This window comes from Halichoerus grypus, chromosome 9 (genome assembly GCF_964656455.1).
Source record: "Halichoerus grypus chromosome 9, mHalGry1.hap1.1, whole genome shotgun sequence".
Classification (NCBI taxonomy): Eukaryota; Metazoa; Chordata; class Mammalia; order Carnivora; family Phocidae; genus Halichoerus; species Halichoerus grypus.
Window position 1 is genome coordinate 39,757,661 of NC_135720.1, and position 24,994 is coordinate 39,782,654.

Here is a 24,994-nt window from a genome sequence, read left to right on the forward strand (position 1 = left end):
AATATAAGGGGGATGTGAACGAAGCAGAGGCCTTACCTTGAAGGAATTTATATACTACTGGTAAAGAGAGTAAGTAATATAAATCAAGAAAAATAATTTCCACAAGGTGCGTTTAGGTTTGAAGGAGAGAAACAATGCCAGAGACGGAAGAGAAAAATTAGAATGATGATGAAACTACTCCCAAAAGAAGTAGACTATGGAGTAGACTTTGGGGTGTCAATGAGAATCTGGTAGTTGTGGATGAGGGAATGGAGCAAGTGTAAGAGTGTCCTGGGGAGAAGGAGCAGTAGGACCAGAGATGGTAAGGTTGGGCCACCTTTAAGATACCGTTGCCAGGAGTGTTTGTCAGGAGTTGAGGGTAAGTGTGAGGAAATGCTGGTAGCATGGCTAAGAAGACAGTTGTGGAGTCTACTTGCACCATCCAGGTTGTCTTGCCAAAGCGTTTGTACTGGGCATTATTGAGCACAGAGTGGTATGTTACAGTCGTGCTGTCGGAACATTAGTCTAGCAGCGGTGTGCAGTTTGTTATGGAAATCTGACATTTTAACATTTACGTTTTAGTGCAACCACTTTGATGTGGAGACATTTTATCTCAGGTTAAAAAAAAAAACAGCTAGAGTTTTAGTTTAATTATTTTTTAAATGACCAAGTAATGTGTAAGCCACCATCTCCCAGGTCTTTCATCATGGCTACCCACCACAGGACAATAGGGATGAGGTGGTGAGGGTTAGGGATGGTAGGGCTGGAGTTAGACTAGGGAGCCGTAGTTAGAATAAGGATGGAATAAGGGTTATGGGTGTCTCTGATGCCTATTTCTTGAAATAGAAAATGGTGATTTGATGCTTTGACTTGCCCAGTTTGTTGGATGAACGCTTGCAAAATGTCCTACTTTACCTGATTTCAAGAAAATGGAGACATGTAGTCAAATCTATTAGCACTACACAGGTAACTAGATCCTGAATTTGAGTCCTATCAGGGTCTGAAACCATAAAGGGAAAACAAGTTACACATGTTAAAAATATGGGGAAGATACAGCTTAACAAACGGTTGGATGCAGAGGGGACCTACCACAGAATGGCTGAAAGCAGGTTGCTACTTTTTTAATCTTGGTTAGTTCACCACTAATTGTACTAGAAACTGATATAAGAAAAGGATCAGATTTAAGAGGAGGTCTGATATGTTGATATTTCAGTGTTAGCAGCCATATATGTGAAGATATCCCGAAGCTTGGATAGCTCACACTGAAGTAAAGACATAGAAAAGCAGAAACAGAGCAAAAAAATAATAAAAATAATAAAAATAATAAGATTGGTGACTACATTGAGAGGCTATGGTAATCTGTATACTATTAAAATAATAATACACAATTTCCTCCTAATTTAAATTCCTGACCAATATCATGGAGCTGGCTTGAGTAAAGAGTTGGAGAGAAGAGGTCATTGAAGCCAGAACGATGTTTTCCAAGCATTTGCCAGAACACTTTTAGCTCTACCACTGCCTTCCAAGATTGTGTGATGTCCATATGGGTTGTGAGGCAATGGATTATAGAAACAGCTTGAGAGAGTCTAAAGATGTTTCAGGCACGTGTCCTTCAAAGAAGCACACATGAAAAACAGCACGACCAGTGCTCACGCACGGTGTAGGCAGTCCCCCTCTGCATGACTGCTAACGAGGAATTCCCATTCAGTCTCTGAACACCTCCTGCAAGGCTGGGGGTAAGGAAGATGATCCTCAGTTTAGCTAATCTGGGAATATTTACCTTCTCTTATTTGTTAGTTTTACAACAGGAAGGAAGTGTTCAGATAGGGATCACCATCCCCTCTCCAAAATGCAAAAATACTTAATGAGTGCACCGCTAACTACAAAAAGAACTTTAAAGGCAATGCTTCAAAGATTTCACTTTGCTCTTCTTGTGTTGATCACAAAATTCTATGGATACTTACCAATTTTGGTTAATTTGAGAATACTCTAATTAACCACAAGGAAATTCGTGTGGCCTCTGAAAGATTCTTTTTCCTTTTGCTTTATCCCCTGTTACTTTATTGTCAAATAATAATCATCCAGAGCCATTCCTTAGAAGTTTTCCTTCCCATTACTGCGAAGTCTTCCTACAAATAAAGTTCCTTAGGAAGTAATACTCAACAAGTCCTTGACCCATGGTGCACTTCACTGAAATAGCAATGTCAATGATTTGCCTTTACTGTCTCCACATAGCAGTACTGTGCACTCAAGGTCTCCATTCATTCTGGAATCTTGCAATGTAATTGGAGAGTTCGTGTTAGTCTTTGGTCTGCCAATTTGCATAAACAAGATGTGCGAGCATCTCTATCTGATCAAGCATTCACATCAGAGCAACCACATACATCTGCAACCTTTCTTTTCATAATCTCAGTAATGACATGTAAATTAAAAATAAATTTCCAGCCCAGCCCCATACAGTTGCATAAGATCTCAAGGAAACACAGATTTTTCTGAATAAAGAAATGTTTCCAACTATTGCTTTGTGTTTGGATGTGTGCTTGCATGGTTTAGAGTGCTCCCTGGCTTTGACCTCTTCCCAGCAATTCATGAGTATAAGCAAGAGATTACATTCCTTGCCTTCACCCATCCTTGAAACCTAAGTGAACACAACGATTCTGAATTAGTGACAAAGCTGATAAATATCTGTTTTATATAACATGCGAATCTGACTAGGGCAATGCATGTCATTTTAGACATTGAAGTATGTGACATATTTAGGCTGCTATGTTGATTTATATAATTTTTTAAAAAATTCACTCTATTTTTTAAAATAGACCATGGTTCACCTGTGAGTTACAGTTTAGGTGGATTCTAGAAAGTCTGTAGATAAAACACAGAGTTACATTTTTCTCCAACATCTTTATCTTCAATACTCTTCCAACCCCATCCAAATCATTTGCTATTAGATCAGATCTTGATGATAATCTTTTTTCCTACCATCTGCTTCCCATTCCTTCAATACAGGTCTTATCTATATTCATGTTCGTGTGTGTGTGCGCGCGTATCCAAAGGAAAGTTCCATTTGAAGGTTTAGGTATTAACTCTGAAGAAATAATCCCCACATTTAGGTAAAGTCATGATTATATGTAAAATTCCTTTACATATAAACGTTAACAGAGGATTTTACTTTGAAGACTTTTGCTTTTATCTCTAGTATTCTTTCTGTCATGTAGATATAATCAAAACCAATATGAAACAGCAAAAAACAATCCAACTTCTTTTAATGATTCAAAATAAAAATGCTTTTCTAAATATTATCCTATGGTGTTCATCAAAAGAGATAATAGACATTATCTCTTCATTCTCATTCAATAACTATTTACTGTTTCTACTATATATTGGCACAATGCTGGTGGTAGGACCCAGACAATGTGATAGGTCACTTTTTTCACCATTCAGAAGGTATATGTAACTATTATTGACTAATTTTTTTTAAATTTTGTAATATTTATAGACTCACAGGAAGTTGCAAAACTGAACAGGGAGATCCCATGCACCCTTCCCCTGGCCTACCCCAGTGGGATACTTTACTAAAATATACCATCAAAACCAGGAATTTGATATTGGTACAATCCACAGAGCCTAATTAGATGACATCAGTTTTGTAAGCACTCATTTGTAAGTGTGTATGTATGTACTTCTATGCAATTTTATCACCTGTGTGGCTGTGTGTAACCATCACCACATTTAATGTTATCGTTGCTTATAGATTTGACACGAAAAAAGGAACAAAATCTATTTCTCTTAAGGATGTAAATTTAAAATATTTTCTAAATATAATCCAATTGTCGTCCACAGTAAGAGTGGATTTTTAAGGAAATAATGCCTTACCCAGAAAACGATAAAAAATTAGCTTGTCATTTTAAATCTTTTAATTTCACGAACCAAATAATACTAGTTTGAAATGTTTCCTTTAAAACAAAAAAAGAGGGGAACCTGGGTGGCTCAGTTGGTTAAGCATCCGACTTCAGCTCAGGTCATGATCTCAGGGTCCTGGAATCCAGCCCCACATTGGGCTCTGTATTCAGCAGGGAGTCTGCTTGAGGACTCTCTCCCTCTCCCTCTGCCCCTCCCCCCACTTGTGTGTGCATGCTCTCTCTCTCTCTCTCAAATAATAAATAAATCTTAAAAAATTTTTCTTAAAAAAGTTAATATGCCAACATGAAAAAGATAAACCACAGTCTTGAGTCAAAATTATATATCTAAAGATTGAGGAAAAAACACAACCCTGAGGAATAATTAATTTTAAAAAGTCTCACATCGGGGTGCCTGAGTGACTCAGTCAGTTAAGTGTCTGAGTGACTCAGTCAGGGTGTCTGAGTGACTCAGTCAGTTAAGTCTTCAGCTCTGGTCATGATCCCAGGGTCCTGGGATGGAGCCCCAAGTTGGGCTCCCTGCTCAGTGGGGAGCCTGCTTCTCCATCTTCCTCTGCATCCCCCCCACCCCCAGGCTCACTCGTGCTCTCTCTCTCTTAAATAAATAAATAAAATCTTTTAAAAAAATCTCACATAGATAAAGAAACAATAGACAACAAATAAACTTTCAGTGTTTATGATTTACAGAATGCCCATAGCTTCTTGGACCAAACTATCATTGCACCATTTTAATTTTATAACTGAGAAAAATGAGGCCCAGAAAGATTAAAGATTTGAAAGGTTAAAGCTCTAATCAAGCTGTTACTGCTCAAGGTGAGCATGGACTTTACCACAGTTTCAAATCTTCTTTTTAGTCCACTCTGTTGTAAGTTTTTACTCATTAGTAAGTGTGAAAGAGATAAAAATTTACATATTAAACTAGCACTACCATCCTAAGAAAATACTGCGCATACTCCTACAGCAGTGACATTGCTTTGATCACTCTATGACCAACATCCACCTTTATAATTTTCTTAGTTTAGGGAAAGAAGAAAATCAAGTTTTATTGATGAGATAACATGTGTTAAGCCCCATTTTTTGCCATCCCTTAGTGCTATTAAGATGCCATCCCTGCCAGGGTGCCTGGGTGGCTCAGTCGTTAAGCGTCTGCCTTCGGCTCAGATCGTGATCCCGGGGTCCTGGGATCAAGCCCTGCATGGGGCTCCCTGTTCGGTGGGAAGCCTGCTTCTCCCTCTCCCACTCTCCTTGCTTGTGTTCCCTCTCTCACTGTGTCTCTCTCTGTCAAATAAATAAATAAAATCTTCAAAAAAAAAAAAAAAAAAAAAAGATACTCCCTGCCACCTGTGGATTTTGCCACTCAGTTGAAATAAAAGTTTTACACCCTGTTTTACCAGGGAGGATTTCAGTGGTTTACAACTATACATAAAAGTATTTAAAAGTAGATGAGTATTGGAGCACCTGGCTGGCTCAGTCAGTGGAGCATGTGACTCTTGATCTCGGGGTTGTGGGTTTGAGCCCCATGTTGGGTGTAGAGATTGTTTAAAAATAAAATCTTTAAAAAAAAAAAAGTAGATGAAAATTTTCTGATTTAAAATGACTGAGCACATATATTTTTCTCCCTTACTCCTGAGACTTTATTGAAAGTGATGGAAGAGAAATATTTTTTAAGAAAATGAAAACTGTCAACAGTGAGAGAAGTGGAGGAAAAAACCATCATTGCATAAATTATTTCAAAGCATTTTTAAAATAGGAGAAGGAGATAAAAGTCTAATAAATAAAACAGAAGCAATATAGGTATGAAAACCAGGGGTGGCAGGATAGGGATATTCAACAAGAAATGGTAGATTAAACCAGGAGTCAAGTGAAAAGTTATCCAAAGTGATAGCCACCCAGCAAAACTAGAAAGCAATTAGACAAATTAGAAGAGAAAGGGCTAAAAGAAGAATGGTTTTTGAAAGAACAGAAGAAATTTCATGAGTAAGCACTATGAAAAGATAACCATAAGATATTGGCAGTAAATAGTGGGAAAAGACCTTTTACAAAATTTTAATTATAAGCTCTTCTCTTTTATTTTTTATGGAGAAGTAAATATCTTACCTAATACAATTGTGTGTGTGTGTGTGTGTGTGTGTGTGTGTGTGTGTGAGGCTTGAACTAACAACCCTGAGATCAAGACCTGAGCTGAGATCAAGATTCTAACACTTAACCAGCTGAGCCACCCAGGTGTCCTCTGATACAATATTTTTAAATGGAGTTAAGTATAAAAGAAGGAAAAATAAGACCAAGAGGTTGAATCATGAGACTAATGAAATAAAAAATGGGCAAATATATCCTTGAGTGTTTTAGCATTAGAATTAGAGTTGTACTCCCTGACAATCTTCTGAAAATGGCCACTTAAAAGTTTATTAGATTCTTTAGCCGATATGTGAGCTGGAGTTAGAACTGGCATTGGCTTGAGAAAACAAAGGTGACCTAATAGAGACACCTAATGCAACAGAAACGTATCCTTCCTCTGCTCTGGGTTGTACTGAATGATAACCTTTCAGGCAGTATCAGGATGCTCCTTACAAAATTATTTCCACTTCATCCTAGTGCACAGCAAATAAAGCAGCATGTAAGGCCCTAGGATTTACTCCATGTGGTTTGGCAGAGGTAGTTTGAATTTCAGATACTAATGTGAAGAAGAAAGTATGTGCTGTCATTTGGATCTGCACAGCCTAGTTCCACTCCAATATTACCTGGACAGCAAAGTCCAGTTTGGAGCTATGGAGAGAGATAAAGCGAATCACCTCTGGAAAAAAATGTTACTGAAGATAGGGGCGACCTTCAGCTTAGCCAGCAGGAAGTGACCAATCTCCAAGCATTCATATATGAGTCTGAACAACATATAGTTTCAGGTGACATAAAGTGTGACTAAAGCAATTCATTCCTATTTCTTACTGCTAGAGCTTTGAGAACATTAAAACAGAACATGAGATAAGATTCTTGGATAACTGGGACTCCACTAAAGATTGAACATTACACAATGGATTCAAGAATCCTGTCTCTCACCTGTCTCTTATAATAGCTCCATAGGACCATGAGATCAAAGATCAGGCACAGATAGAATTGAACAAGAAAAGAACTAAATTTACACACTTTTATTAACAGCCTATTTAAAAACCTGTTTCAAAGAACTAAGAAAAAATAATATGAAAGGAGACATTGGGATATTATAAGACAACACTGTGATGGTGATAAATGTAACTTTTTTGACAGTCAGCATTTGCAGTGCTTTGACAGAGCTTTGCTCTCTCCGAATGGCTTGCTAAATGTCCAGTGTGCAGAGGTTATGAGCATTTCACTAAGTGAGGGTGATGCATCTTCAGGTTGAACAGCATTCTCCATGTAAAATGATTCATGGGAACTATTCTCACAGGGCTTTTGACAAAAACTGACTCATCAATCTGTGTTTTAATACATTGCTTCCTTACTACCTATGAATTCATCATCAGTATTTGTTAGAATTATGGTTGATGGCATGCTTAGAGTGAACCAACAACATGTTGCAACTGTTACAATGTTTCCTTCTGTTTAATCCATCCTTTATCACAGAACCGCTAGATTTATCTATTAAAATATACTTATCCTATCAAGTTGAAAGTTGACTGATCACCTACAGAAAAAACTCAAAAACTTAAGAATGGCATTCATGACCTTCTACTATTAGGTATTTACGAACTTTGGTGACCTTATTCCCTATTTTACTCCTTCATGAATGTTAAGATATGACTAAATTAACCTACTTGCTAATATCCAAAGGCATAGTGTACATATTCACCTCTGTTTTTCCCCCAACTGTTCTCAGACTATAATGTGGTTTTTTTTTTTTTTTAAGATTTTGTTTATCTTTTTCAGACAGAGAGAGAGGGTGAGAGAGAGAGCACGAGCTGGGGGCTGGGAGTGGAGGGACAGAGGGAGAAGCAGACTCCCAGCTGAGCAGGGAGCCTGATGCAGGACTCCATCCCAGGACCCCGGGATCATGACCTGAACTGACGGCAGAGACTTAACCGACCCAGCCACCCAAGCTCCCCTATAATATTTTTAACAATGCATTTTATTCCTTTCAAAATCCTTCTAGGACCGTCTATGGATATCTCTTTTCTTAATCCTTTCCCTGTGTAAGATATAATTGCCCTGTTCTTTTTGCACTTTTACAGATCACTGGCTATTTGGTAATATACTAAGTAAAATAAATAATATATATTAAAATGATGGGATAGAATATGATATAATAATATATATAAACAATATATTAAAATATAAAATATATTTTCTAATAGTGGGAAATATTTGCCAAACTGATCAAAATACATGTGGAATAATTATACTTTTACTTGGGGATAAACTGACAACATTTTTTGCGTTTAGAAGTCAACCAGAATGATACACTATTCAGAGACTATGTCATGAGAGAAAGGGATGGAAGAACAAGCGATACATATTTGGAGAAGGAAATTATAAAATGAAAAATATCAGATCGCTTCTAATGTTCAAAGGAACATACATTCTATGTTTTTGAAATATTTTTTATGTAAAAGACAGTGTATTAGGTGGAGTGGCAGTAACTCTGTGTTCAAGAGTTGGCATAAGAGGTGGTATAAAGTGCAAGATTCAGAGACAGGTTTTAGCTGAATTTAAGAAAAAACTTTGGTGCCAAACTCTTAAAGATGGCAAAGTCTGCCTTGTAAGAAGCTGCACTAGCAGGCTCTAAGTGTGTATAAACAGAAGTTGCATAATCATCTCTTAGACTACCACAGAAGTTAATTCTTATGTAAGATGGTCTGGGTAGTTTTTAAGTTTCTTTCAAATGCTAAGATTCTAAGATTCTAGACTTGTCTACACTAAGCTTTTCATTACAGCATCTGACATAGTATTTGCTCCTGTATTGTGCACCTATTAAAACTGATTTAGATCTGTATAGAATGGCCAACAGCCCAATAAAGAATCACATAAAACGCCCAAGAAATAGCATCCTTATTAGATGGGAAAGATCACATTAGGAAGCTCTCTGATATTTTAAGACTCAGTTTTCCATTCACCTGCACTTAGTTATTAACCTAGAGAGTCTATAGGAAAAAAAAATTCAGTCATGTACCTGTAATCCTTAAATATTTAAAAGTATACAAATAATACATCAGACTGTATAAGATGATGCTTTAGGAAGAAAGTTGTAATCATCAAGTCAAGGAGGGACTGGATAGGCGCAAGCTGGACTCAGGGCCACTCATTTGTCTTTTGAGATAACCAAGGCGAGAAAGAAGATTTAAATGAGGACAGGAAGAAAGGGTGGGTAGGAAAAGACATAGACAAAAAGTACCCTCCCCTTCTTTTCCATTATTTCTTGGTCTGTGCTACTATGGAATTCCAGCATCTCTGTGCTGGACTGCTACAAAATTCTCCTAAATTCCCACTTTTCCAAATTATTTCTTTAAAATTTATCCCACACAATAGATATTTGTATAGTGAAATCATGAACAAATGAATGATGTCACATTAATTTTTGTATTGGCCATTTTTCATGATTTGTTTTTCTCAAAATACCCATTGATTCTCCATTCTTTGTAAAATACAGTTTAAATTCAAAGTCCCTCCTATTTTGGCCCCCACCTACCAAATTCCTTCAGCTTATCTTTCTCACCTACCTTTACATCAGACTGCCTAGACTATTACATATTCTAAATGCAATCTAAGCATTTTCACCTCTAAACCTTAGCTCTGCTATTTCCTTCCTTATATCTCTCTACATACCCATATCATGTCATCCTTGACTATCCATAAAGACAAGCATGATTGTCTTTATAAGGTACAATTTCTGTCCACTTTTTTGTCTTTTAATTCATCTCTGGCTATCTTATTCAGATTTGCATAAAAATATTTTTTTTAAATAAGGCTGCTTGATAGCTGTTGAAATTCAATTTCCTTCCTTCTTCCTACCAAAAACTAGATAATACATGCCAGGTATATTAGTATAATGTTTCAGATTATATACCAGCATAGTAACTTCATAAAACATGTTTTTTTAAGCAAGTCTGAGCTTTTACTACAAAGCATATTTACATTTCCACTGACTCTGCGTCCCTGAAATCTTGCTGCAGATTTTTTTGTGGTCCCCAAACGTGACTCATCATAGCTCTATATGTTAGCACTGCACAGTTTTCTTAAGATGAGCAGCTGCAGCTGCCTAATTCTATTAATTTACTCATCAACCTATGTTAATATTATTTTAAAATAGAAACTAACCTTTTTAACATGGCATATTGTATATTTATTTGTTAAATAATTTGCTTTATTTTCTACTGTATATCATGGATATTTGAAATAAATATTCTATAATTAAAATACTATGTCCCCAATGGTAAAATGTGTAAAATGCAGAAAGAAGAAAAAAGAAAAATTTACTATAGTCCTATCACTCTCATGTAATAATTGTTTACATTCCAAACACATTAACATAAATGTGATAATATTTTACATTCATTTATATCATATATATTTTACTTAACATTATACATAGCCATTGCTCATATTATTATAAACTCTTTGCAAACATTACTCCTAAGACTTGAAAGATCATCCGTGGTAGAAACAACTTGGTATTGTGGGGTCCTTTATGGGGACCTATACTCCACTTCTGGTCCTGGATTCTGAGTCTGAGAACTGGGTCAGATCAGGAAACTAGGCATGGTGTTCTAACCTTACATTGGGATAGCTGTCTTCATTCCTTTTCATTTGTTTTGGCTGAATATTTTAAGCAACACCTATTGTCTTCAAATCTATCTTTCCCATAGGAACTCCATAGCCCCCAAAGGCCAGACCCTATGACTGCCACTCTAGCCTTGCCACTCATTATAATAATTGCTCTCAACACACTTCTGATGTTTAAATGCCATCACCTGGCCAGTATTATTTCTGAATCCTACCATCCCAATTGGTCACGAAGTCCTTTTAGTGACTTTCTCTAATATATCAGCTCTCTTTTTCCCATAGTTCTTTTGATTACCACTTCTTCTGAATCTCTCAAATGCCTGAGATATTACACCATCCAAAGTATGCTCTCCCAAAAATATCTTATCCTACTTCACCACAGGTGAAAGTTTTAAGAGCTGCAGTTCTACAATAGGCCTTTAGTCCACTCAAAACCAGTAATATGATCCTCCTTGCTGGCCAGCTTGTGAATTATTTAGCTGAACTAAATGTCATTCTTGCCATTGAGGAGCTTACCGTATGGCTGAGAACAGTGAGGAGAGATATGTGTATTAGTCATATCTATACAAGTCTCTTCATGTGGTTTCAACAGAAAATATTTGTGCTATTCTCAAGAGTGAAAATTTCAAGACTTTCACATCCTAGGAATAAACTAATGAGTTCCTGTGTCATAAAGCACTAAGACTTATTACTATCATATTTAACTATGATTTACAGCCAGGAAGGACAAAGCCAGGGGCTATAAACTTCTAAGAGAAAACTGTTAAAATGTGTGTCATTTGCAAGAAATGGTGTATAGGGGGGGTTCTTCCAACATAACTTCAGTTGGTCAGCTCTGTCTGATCTGCCAAATTAGGCTGGTTAATTACATTATGTAAAAATCATACTTCAGTCTAAAGGAGTAGCCTTCCTTTTACATAAGTTTGCTTAAGATTCTCTTCTGGAGCACAGAGCAAAGAAGAAGTTCATGGACACAACTGATTTAACCAAGTGCCTTCTCTGACTAGGTATCATGCCAATCTCTCTCATACATGATATCTTGCCTAATCCTCATAATAATACCAGGTGGAAGGTATTAATCCCATTTTTAAAGATGTGATAACAAAGACTGGGATCAGTTAAGTAGTCTATCTAAAATTGAAATCTTGATGTGGCAGAGGAAACATGTAAGCCCAGGAATACCTGACTCTAAAGTCTGACCTATTCTGGCAAGTGTCAGGAAGAGACAATTTTGTTTTTAACTATATACTCTATAATTGTTCTCCAAACAACTCCATATAAAGAAAGCAGATAATTGAACATGACTTTCCTAGCAGTTTGCTTGGGTGAAAGAAAATGATCTCTTTCTTCCTTACCTGGGCTCATGATAAAAACAACTCACAGTGTCACTTCTCTTACCCTAAATCCAACTTAAAAATAGCTCATATTCTTAAAATTAGGTTATAAATAACATGTGGGAAGCCTCCAAGAGGAAAGAAAAGGGAAGGCAATGCTGATACATGAACTTCCAGTAAATAATTCCAAAAACAAGAGCTAAATAATAAAGGAAACATCTTAAAAGGAGAACCTTGAGCTCCATAAAAAACGTAGTCTTAACTCAAACACATAAACTATGAGACTCAGGATAATGTAAAAACAAACAAACAAACAAACCTACTTCAGCAGGGATTGTGACGAATTCTAAAAGTAGATGGGCTCACTTTAAAGGCAGCGATGACTAGAGAAAATCAAAACTAGAAAGCAGAAAATTGCAGACCCTAACAATGGAATTTCTAGGAGCTCTCCGTGGTGCTGCTCAATTCAGGCTAAGCCTCCTCTGATGGTTTCTATGCAGCACAGCAGTCACCTTAGCTTTTCTTTGGGTTAAGGTCCTTTCCAGATCTAAATATTTATAAAACTAGAAAACAGCCTCTTAAGATTTGCAGCAGAGTACTTTGACTCTTCTTTCACTAGCTTAATTACATCTCTCAGTTTAGCACCTAGCAGTAACCCATTATGACACTGACCATCTACCTGGGTTGAGACAGCAGGCTACAGTTACCACCAAATGTAGTTTGTTTACCAGCTCTGTAGCAATCCATTATTGTCCTATATGGAGTAGAAGGTGCTTTCCTTAGCCATATTAGCAGAGATAATGGGATGACCAGAGGCATCTCTTTGAGATCTTCTTTTGAAACCAGTCAATAAAGTTGTCTATCTGCCTGAATCATTACCCAGTTGCAAATAAATCTGGTTTTCTGAGCTTTGGAGTCTTAGGTTATGTGGGCCTATACTTATTTCCAAAAAAAAAAATTGTGAGTATATCCCTTAGAATTTGGATTTTGGAAATAAATTTATTCTGTATTTCACCCCAGAAAAAATATATCCCTGGGAATTTAGATTAAAAAACATAATAATAACAAAACTATTGCCACATGAAAGAATAATAATTTCTCTCGAGACTCATATGTTAAAGTAAAAAAATGATACCACATGAACTTCATTTCTATCATTCTGTGATCAAAAACTAGATAATGATTGGCTTTAAGGCATTAAGGAACTTCCAAGTCAATACAGCAGATTGAATAAGCTCAATGTCCTCACCTCCCTCTACAAATTTAAATGACAGTAAACAGTGCAAACAATATTAAATTTACAAAAGCATTGTGAAAGAGGCAAAACAATATTAATAAATCAGATATTTGATAAAATTTTAAAATATGAAAACTACATGTAGTTTTGACTTCTACCTCAAAGAAGATGGGATAATCATACTTTTCCTTATTCTTCCCATTGAATATAACTTAAAAAACTGGGCATTACACATAAAAAAAAACATAAGAAGACTATGAAAGGTGAAAGCACACCAGCTAGAAACCTTAGGATCCAAACAATGACCTGGGTAAATACCCTGGGTTTGACTTTGCCTCATATATCTCAGACTTAGAGCTCAGGAAACTGCCAACTGGAAATTCCAGTGGGCACAGACAAAAAAAACCCTAACAAAAGTTTGCTCTCACTGGGCAAAGGACCAGGAAAGGTGCACACTCACAACATTCAAAACTTTTAGGCTATAACTATGCTACTCCAGCCATACACCACGGGGGTGGGGGGGGAGGGGAGAAAAAAGAAAAGAAAAGAAAAGGAAAGGAAAGGGAAGGGAAGGAAAGGAAAAAATGTGACCTAATCACCACCCACACCAACAAAGGGTGAGAGGGAAGTCTAGAATGGCACCTTTTCCAGGCTGTTATGAGGCACCCCACCCCCCACTCTGGTGGTTGGAGAAAAGTGAGTGAGCAGTCAGGACTTTCATTCTCTACTACATCATCATTAACATCCAGTTGTGAGCTTGTACAGTATTTTTATAAGACATTACCACAAGGGAAACATGAGATTTCTCTGTACTACTTCTTAAAACTGCACATGAATCTACAATGACCTCAAAATAAAATTAAAAAGTTTAAGAAATAAATACATGTGATCATAAGACATTATGATATACAAAGGATTAAGGCCACAGATACAAAGTCCATAGTATAGGAATATGAGAAAAGGGATCAGAGAAAAATTCAGAAGAAAGAATAATAAAAATGTTTGTTTTTCCAACTGAAAGAATAATAAAAATATGTCATTATGGTCTGGTAGACACATAAAAGATCTGCTTCTAAGTGCGTGCTTGCAAATGCCAAAGATGAAGAAAGATACTAAAATCTTTTACAAAATATAAATACCTACAAAGCAACAAGGACTTATCTGAAATCAGGCTTCTTATCAAAAATAATGGCTGTTTCATAGCTATGAAGTAATGATTTCAAAGCACTGAGGGAAAATTATTTTGAATTTGTATTTCTATATCTAGCAAAACTATCAACCAAAATGGAAATGGAACAAACACATTTAAAAGAATTCAAATACTCTGACATTTTACCCCCCTGTACTCTTCCAGGTAAAACAAACAACCAACGAACCAAACAACAACAACAAAAACTAGAAAAAATGCAAAGACTTGAAGAAATGAACTCCAAGAAACAGTTAACATAACACAAGTAAAATTTTAAAATTTTCTGAGATGGCAGTTTGAGATAGGTAAAAATCATAACATGAAATAAAGAGCTCCTAGAATACCTTCAAGAGGAAAGTGGCTTCCTTACAGTACACAATATGATTAAAAAACTAGGTACTAATGATGTAACTTTCACTTTATTAATTTCTGTACTGACTAAAATTATACTGACTTCTGCATGTATTCCCTGTGTGACTAAACAATAAGTAAAACTCCAACTGGTTTTTAAAGCACTTGATAAATATTGGATGCTGGTGGACTCTACATCCTGGTTTGACAGAGATTCCATTCTCTAAATCTTTACAACAAGACTGTATAGTAGGAATCCTTTCAGTGTTTTAGTAGCTAATAATTTTTCCTAGGAGTTTCTCAAGTTAAGTCACCTCATTAAAAAATGTATTCTCATTCTCACTTTTAAAAAAGTCATATTCTCATTTTATGAAAATGAAGTCCCAAATTCAGCGGATTTCTCACTTTAAGCTAAAGCAACAATATCACTATAGTTGTCTTGGACACCATCTTAAGACTATGGAGAAATTATTTAGCTTTTCCTTTAAATTCAGGATGTTTGGAAATACTCATCTTAGGAAAGTTGAACTGATTGAATCACCGCCATGTTACCTTTGTAGACATATAGTTATAGTGACCAGGTATAAAGAAATTACCAACCCCCTTATCTAGGCAAAACTAGCCAGGTGCAGAGACTGCTGTCAGTACAGAGAATGGATTGTAGGAAAGATGCACTTATCCATTGTGCTTGAATGTAGCAATTACACTTCCTTGAAACACTGTCTAATTATCACCTCTTCCTTTCAGAGAACATAAGCAAACATTAAAAAAAAAAGTTATTTTAGGGAATCAGTTTTGTGAAAGAGAATACAAGATGTCCACCATTCCTCTTCTTCCTAGGATCACAGCTAGACTACACTTCTTCACTTCCTTTGTAGTTACGGGTATCTACTTGACTGAGTTTTCTAGCCAATAAAATTTGAAAGAAAGCAATGTGCACTGTTTTCAGGTCTGGCCCATAGAAAAATGTGTAATCCTCCATACTTTTTTACCTTATAGGAAAATGGAATGGAATTGAGCAAAGTGACCTGAAAACTATACCTAGAAAATGGCAGGGCAACAAGGTGGAAGGAACATAGTCATTGACTCACTAGGAGAAGCACCTTATTGGACTTCATGGAAAGATGATTGAATCAATGTACACATTTTGGTTTGTTTGTTATAGCAGCTATTACTACGTTACATAACTACCTCACACTCACCCACATCTTAAAATTTGAACTAATTGGGATCTTGCAAAAATGCAGTTGACTTTAAGCTATAGAAACACATTGTTGGGGCATCTGGGTGGCTCAGTCGGTTAAGCGTCTACCTTCGACTCAGGTGGTGATCTCAGGGTCCTGATCAGCGGGGAGCCTGCTTGTCCCCCCTCTCTGCCCCTACCCCATCTCCCTCTTTTTTCCTCTCTCTCTCTCTCAAATAAATAAATAAAATCTTTAAAACACATGCACACACTGTTATTAATTGTGCATCAAATAGTAGTCTAGGAGGCACTCCTACTATGAGTTTGTTGTAGTTTCTCCAATTGCAGATGTGCAGAAAACTAAGCCCATTAAAAACAGACATCAAAAACTAATGATGTAATGTATGGTGATTAACATAACAAAATAAAATAAAATTTAAAAAAACAGATCTTCAGAACAGTTATAATGAAGGATAAAGAGTATCTTCTTTCCAGGTCAATCTTAAGAAAATATAACAAGAGTGTTACCCATAGATGAGACAAAAGAATCACTCACCTCCATGATTCTGGAAAAATGGTAGCAGAATTTTGAAAATTTATGAAAACAAAAATGACACCTTTGTTTGAGATTTCAAAAATGTTTGATTTAGATGTACCTGAAGTTATATTTATGAAGGCAAAATGACTAAACATTTGAAAAATAAGCATGTCAATTTTATCAACATCTGTACAAAAATCTGATGATATTAGGGTCCTAATCTTTTCCCAACATTATTAAGATATGATCGACAGGTAAAAATTGTATATATTTAAGATACACAGCATGTTTTGTTATATACACACATTGTAAAATCATTGCCACAGTCAAGCTAATTAACACATCTGCCACCTCACATAATGACCGTGTGGGGGGGGGAGGGGTGAGTGTGTGGGGGCGTGTGTGGTAAAAACACTTGAGACCTACTTTCTTTGCAAATCTCAAGAATACAGTACATTGTTACTAACTATAGTCACCAAACTATACATTAGGTCTCAGACTTATTCATCTATAACAGAAAGTTTGTACCCTTTGACCAGTATCTCCCATTTCCCTCACCTCCCAGCCCCTGATAACCACCATTCTACTCCTGTTACTATGAATTTGAATTTTTTTAGATTCCACATGTAAGTAAGATCATGCAGTCATTTGTCTTTCTGTGCCTGGTTTATTTCACTTAGCATGTTTCCAGGTTCATGCATACTACTGCAAAAGGCAGAATTTCCTTCTTTTATAAGGTTGAATAGTATTCCATTGCATCAGAACTAATTTTTTGAAAGGATAAGTGGCTGTTCACATTTTGCACTTCGGAACTGAGGAGAGTGAAAAAATAAAGTTCCACTGGGGGAGAAGGACATATCAAGATGCATTTGCATTGCTACTAAAAAGAATAAAAGAGAACTTGCACTTACTCATCTTTTTTGTTCTCTCGTTAAGGACATGTCTAAACATAGCCAATAAAATGAAATGCAGAGCAGCTCATATGGTTCGTTCAGTTTTTCATTATAGATAATTACTTTCTATCCATCTATCATTATCTCACTGACTCAGACCAAATGATTGCTATTTGCTTCTTTCCCTTTTGTCACTGCAATTATTTGGTTATTTGAGGCAAATACACTCTCCTTCAGTAGTGTAGAGGTATTAAATTGAAGTGTAGAGGTATTAAATTGTATTGATGATTACTAATACTTTAAGTCAGCAAGTATGTGTTAAGTAACTCTAGAGCACCCATCTCTTCATTTTTTGTCAAGGGTGACACGTACTTCCTACAACTAGACATTTTAAACAGATTTAGCTGCTAATCAAAACATAAAATAGCAATTGTAATGCCAGAAAAAAATAGTAATATATAGACATTTATATGTATATATGTACATATATACATACACAGAATTATCCTAGCCCACTATCAAAGGTTATATAATCCTTAGCCCGCTTGCTGAACTGAATATTATATATAGCTTTTACATGCCTATTGTCAGCTTTTAAAAAGACTTCCAACGTCCTACTTCTGGGAACGAAACCTCTCAGCCAAACCACCACATTCTCACACCATGAAATAAAGCAACTTTAAGGGTTTCACTCATTTGTTTTAGGTTAAGTAACAACTGAAAGGAAGCACACTTAGCTCAGACAGCTATGCATGTGATGAAAAAAATGTCACTTTTTTTACACACTACCCTTGTCGCTGTTTCTCAATATGGTTCTGCCTGTGCATACAAAATGTGGAAATAAATGCTCCCACCTTCAGGCTGTCTGAATGAATACAGTTCATGAATCTGTGTTCATTTTTTAAAAAGATAGGCATGGTTTCAGCCCTCTCCCATCAATGCACCATAATGCTGCCTTAAGTTTACAAGGTAGCTTGAATGCAAGAAGTTTCTGCTACTGTCCAAAGCATTTTAAGCCTGAACACTATTGGCAGGTTAACAACCATTGCAAAGAACACTGTTGCAAAGCACAGAGACCTTTTGTTTTATTACAAATTTCTAATTTACCCAATGTCTCACTGAGTTCTTTTTTGATATTCTCTCTTAACCATCACACACACACACACACACACACACACACACACACACACACACAATTTGGAAGCTGCCAGAAATTGTGGATAGGATTTAGAGGACTGCACAAACTAATGCTGGACTGAAGTTAATGGGGCTCCTCACCCGCTAGCCTTGGACAGTGATGTTCCAAGTCATTAGCATGTCTTCTGCTTTTGGCAAGCTCCCCCTTGTAGGACTGGGCTTCCAAACAGTCAGAGCCAGAATTTGTAGAAGCAGTGCTGTCTGCCTTCCACATGAATGACCAGAGCTCCCAGAGCTAACAGATTGGTGGCTGCTCCTAACACTAGACCCTTTAGACCGAAGAAAGGGCTGGCATTAAGTACTGTAGATTGATTACATATTCTTTATTCTTTCACAAGTCCTATTTATTAAGGGCTCTTAAAATATCTGGCACTGATTTAGGCATTTTGTGATGGCCCTGACATCTGAGTTTTATGTAGCAACTCAAAGAGCTATTCAGTTCCTTGTTATAGCCAAACCTCCTGACAGCGAGCCGCGCCTTGACTACATTATGTACTTTTCAGCAGATGGAGTTTGGGGATTCCTGTGAAATTGTGAAACAAAAGCACTGAGACACAGCAGGACAGAGCTAAGAGGGAAAAGCAGATAAATATATCTGAAGAACAATGAACAACACAGGTACCGTTAGTTTTAAGTTAAAAAAAAAATGACAAATAAGAGATTCTGGATTCATAAGAGTTTGAGTTTTTCATTACTAAAGAGTTTTAAGAATGCTCATATTTTATGAGAAAAAAATAAAAATAGAAGAAGGACAAGAAATATTAAAAAGAACATTGTTTCACTGTAAATTCAAACAGTCTAAACTGTTCCAGGTATTTCCAAATATTTCATGTTTTAATTGGCTTCCCAGGGCTACAAGTCACAACCACTTAATCTTGTATTGATTTTCTAAGATGCTTCCTGTTACTATGACTACCCCAATCAATTAACTTCTTATTAGTAGCAAGATAATTTTCTTTCTTGTTTCTTTCCAATGAAGTCTGAATAATTTATTTCCACAAAAATATCTGTTGTTGCCTCTTATCTATCAAGGAACTACATTATGTTGGTAAAAATATTTGAGGCCTTTTGTTTAAAAATGTGTTTACAGATTCTGCACAGAGAAATCGTACAGAATTGCCTTGGACCAATATCATGAGTGGTTTATCAATCTGTGGTTGTATTGATAAAAGTTCTCTTTGGCTACGGAAAAGTGCCTTTCACTTGGCCTTTATCACAGGGAACTGAGAGGCTGGCAATTACTCAAGGAGGATTTTCACCAGGAAGAAGAAAATCGTTCTGCCATAGGTCAGCCATTGTGACTTCTTTAGTTAGAATTGTATTCCCTAACCCAAAAACAAATTTCACTCGTAGCATAGCATGAGGATTTGGCATGGGGGAGCGAAGTTACTATAATCTGAGCCTACCCACTTTTTCTTAAACACAGTCCTGGAAACAATAGAAACAAGATTCAGGAGAGACACTGGTCTTTGGAGTCAGACAACCTGGACTCACACCTTTATGTCATTTGAGAAAATTTGGTTAACTCTCCTAAACACCCTGAAGTTTCATTTCCTGTCCTACAAAATGAGATCAATATAGTTAGTCCATGGTAGTATGGGGGCTCTCTAAATCTAACTTCTCCATCCTTCTGTCCAAGTCCTTTCTTCTACTCAAGAGATCTTTCCAAAACAAAGGAGTGATCAGGTCACTTGCTTGTCCCAAACCTCCCCATGTCTGGAGAACACAGGACAAATCACATAGAATGCCATCCTCCATCCCATTGAAACAGTTCTCAGCCAGCCTTTCTTGGCTCATCCTCTGGTCATTTGCCTCAATTCACTTCTTGGTCTAGCCACCTGAAAACAGATTTATCATGTACCTTCAACGCTTTACAGCTGTATGTTTGTTCAAAGCACCTCCCCAAAGTTTTCCTGTCCAAAATGTTCTTCCTATCCTTGTCCACTTAGCAAACTCTTGTTCATCCTTCCAGGCCAAGGATATCCCCACAATCGCCACCTTTCCAACTGTGCCTGGAGTTTCTCCCCAAGAAAACAAAGATTAATTTTCACTAGGTAAAACAATCTCATTTTTCATTTGGCTTCCAACATGAAAAAAATATTTTATTTGGCACCTAACATGAAAATATCTAGATGCTACTTAACCACACAGTGAAGTGATAAAAAAAAAAAAAAATGCAATCTGTGTACTGATAACCTAAGCACTAAAAGCAAAAGATCATGTTATTCAGATCCCAAAGTTGATCAGCTTTAAGTCTAAATAGTCTAAGTAGTCACTGAATTGTGAGAAAACCAGCACACATGCAGAAAAATATGTCACCTGCCAAATAAGCTTATCCATATCAATTACTTTGAGCATGGCCATCACCTGTTAGGTACAAGATCTATCATTTCTAATTTAATACTTTAAAATTGGTATAAATGAATAGACTTGAGATTCAAACAAGGTAAGTAATTTGCCCGAGTATTTAGTATGTAGCAGGCTTGTCATCCAAATCCAGGCCTATCAGCCTCTAAAGCCTATTCTATTTCCACCCTTCCACATTATCTCCCTATTAACCTTGCACTTTGATCATAGGTAGGTCTTAAAAGCAATGGTCTATGTGTCTTTCTCCCAGGTTTCAGGTGCTATCTCTAGCCAGATCACTCAAAATACTCTTGCTTGAGAAAAAGGGGGTTGGTGTGTGCATTTAGATAGGTTATACCTAAAGAAGAAAAGAGATGGGGCCTCTTCAAAGCACAGTTGCCTCATCCCATTAATAATATACATCATTAAAGTAAGTTTTCTTCCTGGCACTAGACCCATTGATGACCTTTCTCATTTTTACTTCAACTCCTTAGAGTATTTTTTTATGTTTGCCTGAATAAAAGTAACATATTATAGCAAGATTATAGCATGATATAAATTATCGATGAGTTATTAAAGATATCCTCATCTCTTAATTTCCCTGACTGGGTTCATTGGAAGGTGTTTACTATTGTGGTAGTACTGGTAGTCTTGGTGATGGTAGTAGTTGTGTTTAGCAACCTAAAATTGCATACATATCTTACTTCAAACCTTTTTTTGGTCTTATGTTAATCTCAAAAAAAAGTTTATTGATGCTTTGCATGAAACATGGATCAAGGCAACAATGTCTCTCACAGAGCTTATGCAAAGTAAAACAGAAGAATGATTAGAAAAGTCAAAATGTTACTTCAGTAGAAGACAAACTAGGAAATCATGCTTGTCTCAGTGAATGGAACATTTTTAGCACATCTTCTATTCTTATTTGGAATTACTATTTTTTTAAATCTAGATATAGATATAAACATAGACACAAGATAGACACATAGATACAGAGCATTTAAAAATCAATCCAAACTGGAGAAAAACTGAGTTTAAAGGTTAATAACAGGGGCCCTGGGTGGCTCAGTTGGTTAAGCATCTGCCTTCAGCTCAGGTCATGGTCTCAGGGTCCTGGGATGGAGCCCCGAGTCGGGAGGGGGGTCCCTGCTCAGTGGGGAGTCTGCTTCTCCCTCTCCCTCTTTCTCCTCCTCTCTCCGCCCCTCCCCCACCAGCTCATGCTCTGTCTCTGTCTCTTTCTCTCTCAAATAAATAAACAAAATCTTTTTTAAAAATAAAATAAATATTAGTAACATGTCAAATTTATTCCCCATAAAGATTTCCTTTCTTTTAAGTGGCTTCCCAGTTCACAACTGGGGGAAATCAACCCTGCTTCCTCAGTCTGGGTCCTGGGAGAAAGGAAAGAGGTCTGATACCTTCATGGGGAATAGAAAGAAACAAGGCAGCCAGCACAGGTCCCCACCTGAGGAGGGGATCCTTCTCTCTCCAACACAAACACAGAGATTTAAACTGACTGTAGTTCCTATCTTGCTGACACTTAGCACTTAAAGAAATTCGGGTTGTGGCCATGGCTAATGGGGAAGCTCCCAAACATGTCCCGGTTGTCAGTTCTCCCTCCTGGACTGACTTATAACGCTACTATTGAATGACTCCATAAAGCATGTAAGTTAGCAAATAACAAGATACTGAGTCTATTCTTGAGGTGGTTTGTTTTTTTTTTCAATTTCTACAAATAATATGAGTTCTCCAGTTCTTCCTGTAGCTGAAGGCCTAGCCTATCCATCTTGCAAAAAAAAGATGACAAGTTAAATTTTAAAAAAAAAGATAAAACAATTATGAAAGGCTAGATTACCATTCTGTGCTAAGTAACATGGTTGTGGTAACCAATTTTCTTTATAAAGCGAAGGACACTTTACACACTGCTGGCAATAGTGCAGAATTAGGACTGATTCCACATGAAAAATGCATTTCCAAATATGCTTATCCTGTGTCCTCTCTCAACCCCTATTAACTGTCTCTATGGAGTTTTAAAAAAGATGCTGTTTAAGACAGGAGCACCGCTGACTCACCCAGAGCAAGTCAGGAAACCTGCATCAGGAAAAAGCTATGCAGAGAAAAAGGATCAGTGTGCCTTATTCACTTCAGGGGCAAAATCCAAACTGTGAATTCAATTTGGTTAAGATTGTCCTGCTGCCTGGAGAAATGGACCATTTTTAGTGAGTCATCAGCCATCAATTTAAATGCCTACAGACACAGTCAGAAATTACTATGGAACAGAGATCTGGATAATTTTGGCTATTCAACATGAAAAAATAAAGTCTAGCATTCTGGCCTAATGAATGACAAAGATATAATTAGTCATTTTAAAACAAGTGATATTTTCAGCGGTAAAAGTTACAAAAATTAACTGTTGACTTGCAAACTTCTAAGATACATGTTGAATATACAGAGAATAGTAACTAATACCACTCAAGAGTTAATTTGCAAATTTGGTAAAGAATTTAAGATTTATTCCATACGTATTATATACAAAGTACTGTAAAGCAAACCACAGAAAGTGGAAGGACATCCTAAAACTTAAAAAGTAGGTTTATGACATGTCACTAACTAATAATTGATTTTCCACTTTATAGTTCCGAACCAGTTAAGAGTCGTTCACTGGAAGAAGCACCATTCCTATGTCAATTCCATGTGATGGCCCTTCCACCAAAACAACAACAACAAAAACCCGAATTGAGTCTAGAGAAGTAATTCAAAACAGTGATTCCAAATCTTAGATATCAAAATGCATATTGATTGATTGCTTTTCTAACAGCTTTTTGGGCAACATGAAGATATTAATGATCATATCCCTAATTCAGGAGGTTAAGTGGAATAGTAAAACAAATACTTAGCTAATAATTAATATACACAGAAAAAGAAAAAGAAACAAAACAAAAAAGCCTAAATAGCTAATAATTAAAATCCAAAATGTGCTCTTTGTTCTGATTATCACGATAAAAATCTCAGGTCATCACCCACATTTATGCTTAGACATAGTGAGGTTTGTACCTAGTATTACAAACCCCATCTATTAAAAGGTCCATATCTTTCAACTTTTCTTCTATAATCCTTTGTCCAGTTAGTGTTTTAGTGTCGGTGCTTAAAAACTATTTTAAAAAAATGTTTTTATTATTCTTTAAGTAAGACATTTTGTCATTCTAACACATTAGATAAGAGAAGTCAAACACGAAAGACTGAGAAACTGGGTAATTTGTCAATTTTTACCTGAAGGCCTTCAATAGCCAATCGCAGCATGCTTGGTGTAAGTTTGGAGGCTTGCTTGAAGGTGAAGTTACTCCAGTCTATGATCAAAACAAATCCATTCACTTGAAGCTCAGGATCTTCAATCATAGCTTCTAAAGAAAGTAAGATGGCACGCAAAATATCCACCAGTGTGTACCTATCAGCAACAGAAATGGACTGCATTAAATCTAACAACCACTTTTGTCAAAGCTATAGAAAGTGTTTAGCACACTGAAAATTCCTTTTAAAATACCTCAGGAGTCTGAAGATAATTTTGTTTAGAAATCTTCTTCCAAGAGGAAATTTATTTGGCACTCCAGGGACATATTAGAATTTAACATGTATTCTCCCCAAACAAACTAAAATGCTTTTGAAAATATTTTGTTTCATATTTTACAACCATTTCCTTTACCTCCAGGCCTTCCTATGATTTTCTAAAATCTCATCTCACCTATCCTGAAAACTAGGCATGGTATTTTTTGAAGCAGCTCAAGAATGCCCTCAGTAATATTGACATTTCACACCTTCACATTTGGAAAAGTTGAGAATGAGATTTGAAGGAGTTCCACCAATAAACAAGAACACTAGGGTAAACAGCTATGGTTAAAAATGTCAGCAGATTTTAATTACTCATATGGAGTTAATATCATAAAGATGCAATGAAAGAAAGAAGGATATGGGATTGAGTCTTTATCTTTTTCAGCCTTGCACCTTAGCACAGTGCCTGGCACATTGTAGGAACCCAATGAATGCTCCTTACGTTCCTGTAGAATGGGAGTAGACTAGAGTGCCAAGGCACTA

At 36.5% G+C, this 24,994-nt stretch overlaps 1 protein-coding gene across 1 annotated transcript in view; it reads right to left on the reverse strand.

Moving 5' to 3' along the window:
• The window catches only part of CLVS2 (clavesin 2), a 63,725-nt gene that overhangs the window by 25,508 nt on the left and 13,223 nt on the right, over positions 1 to 24,994 (reverse strand). Inside the window, exon 3 of the mRNA XM_036088780.2 lies at positions 24,176 to 24,350. Within this exon, the coding sequence (XP_035944673.1) occupies positions 24,176 to 24,350 (175 nt within the window). The remainder of the gene's footprint in view (positions 1 to 24,175; positions 24,351 to 24,994) is intronic.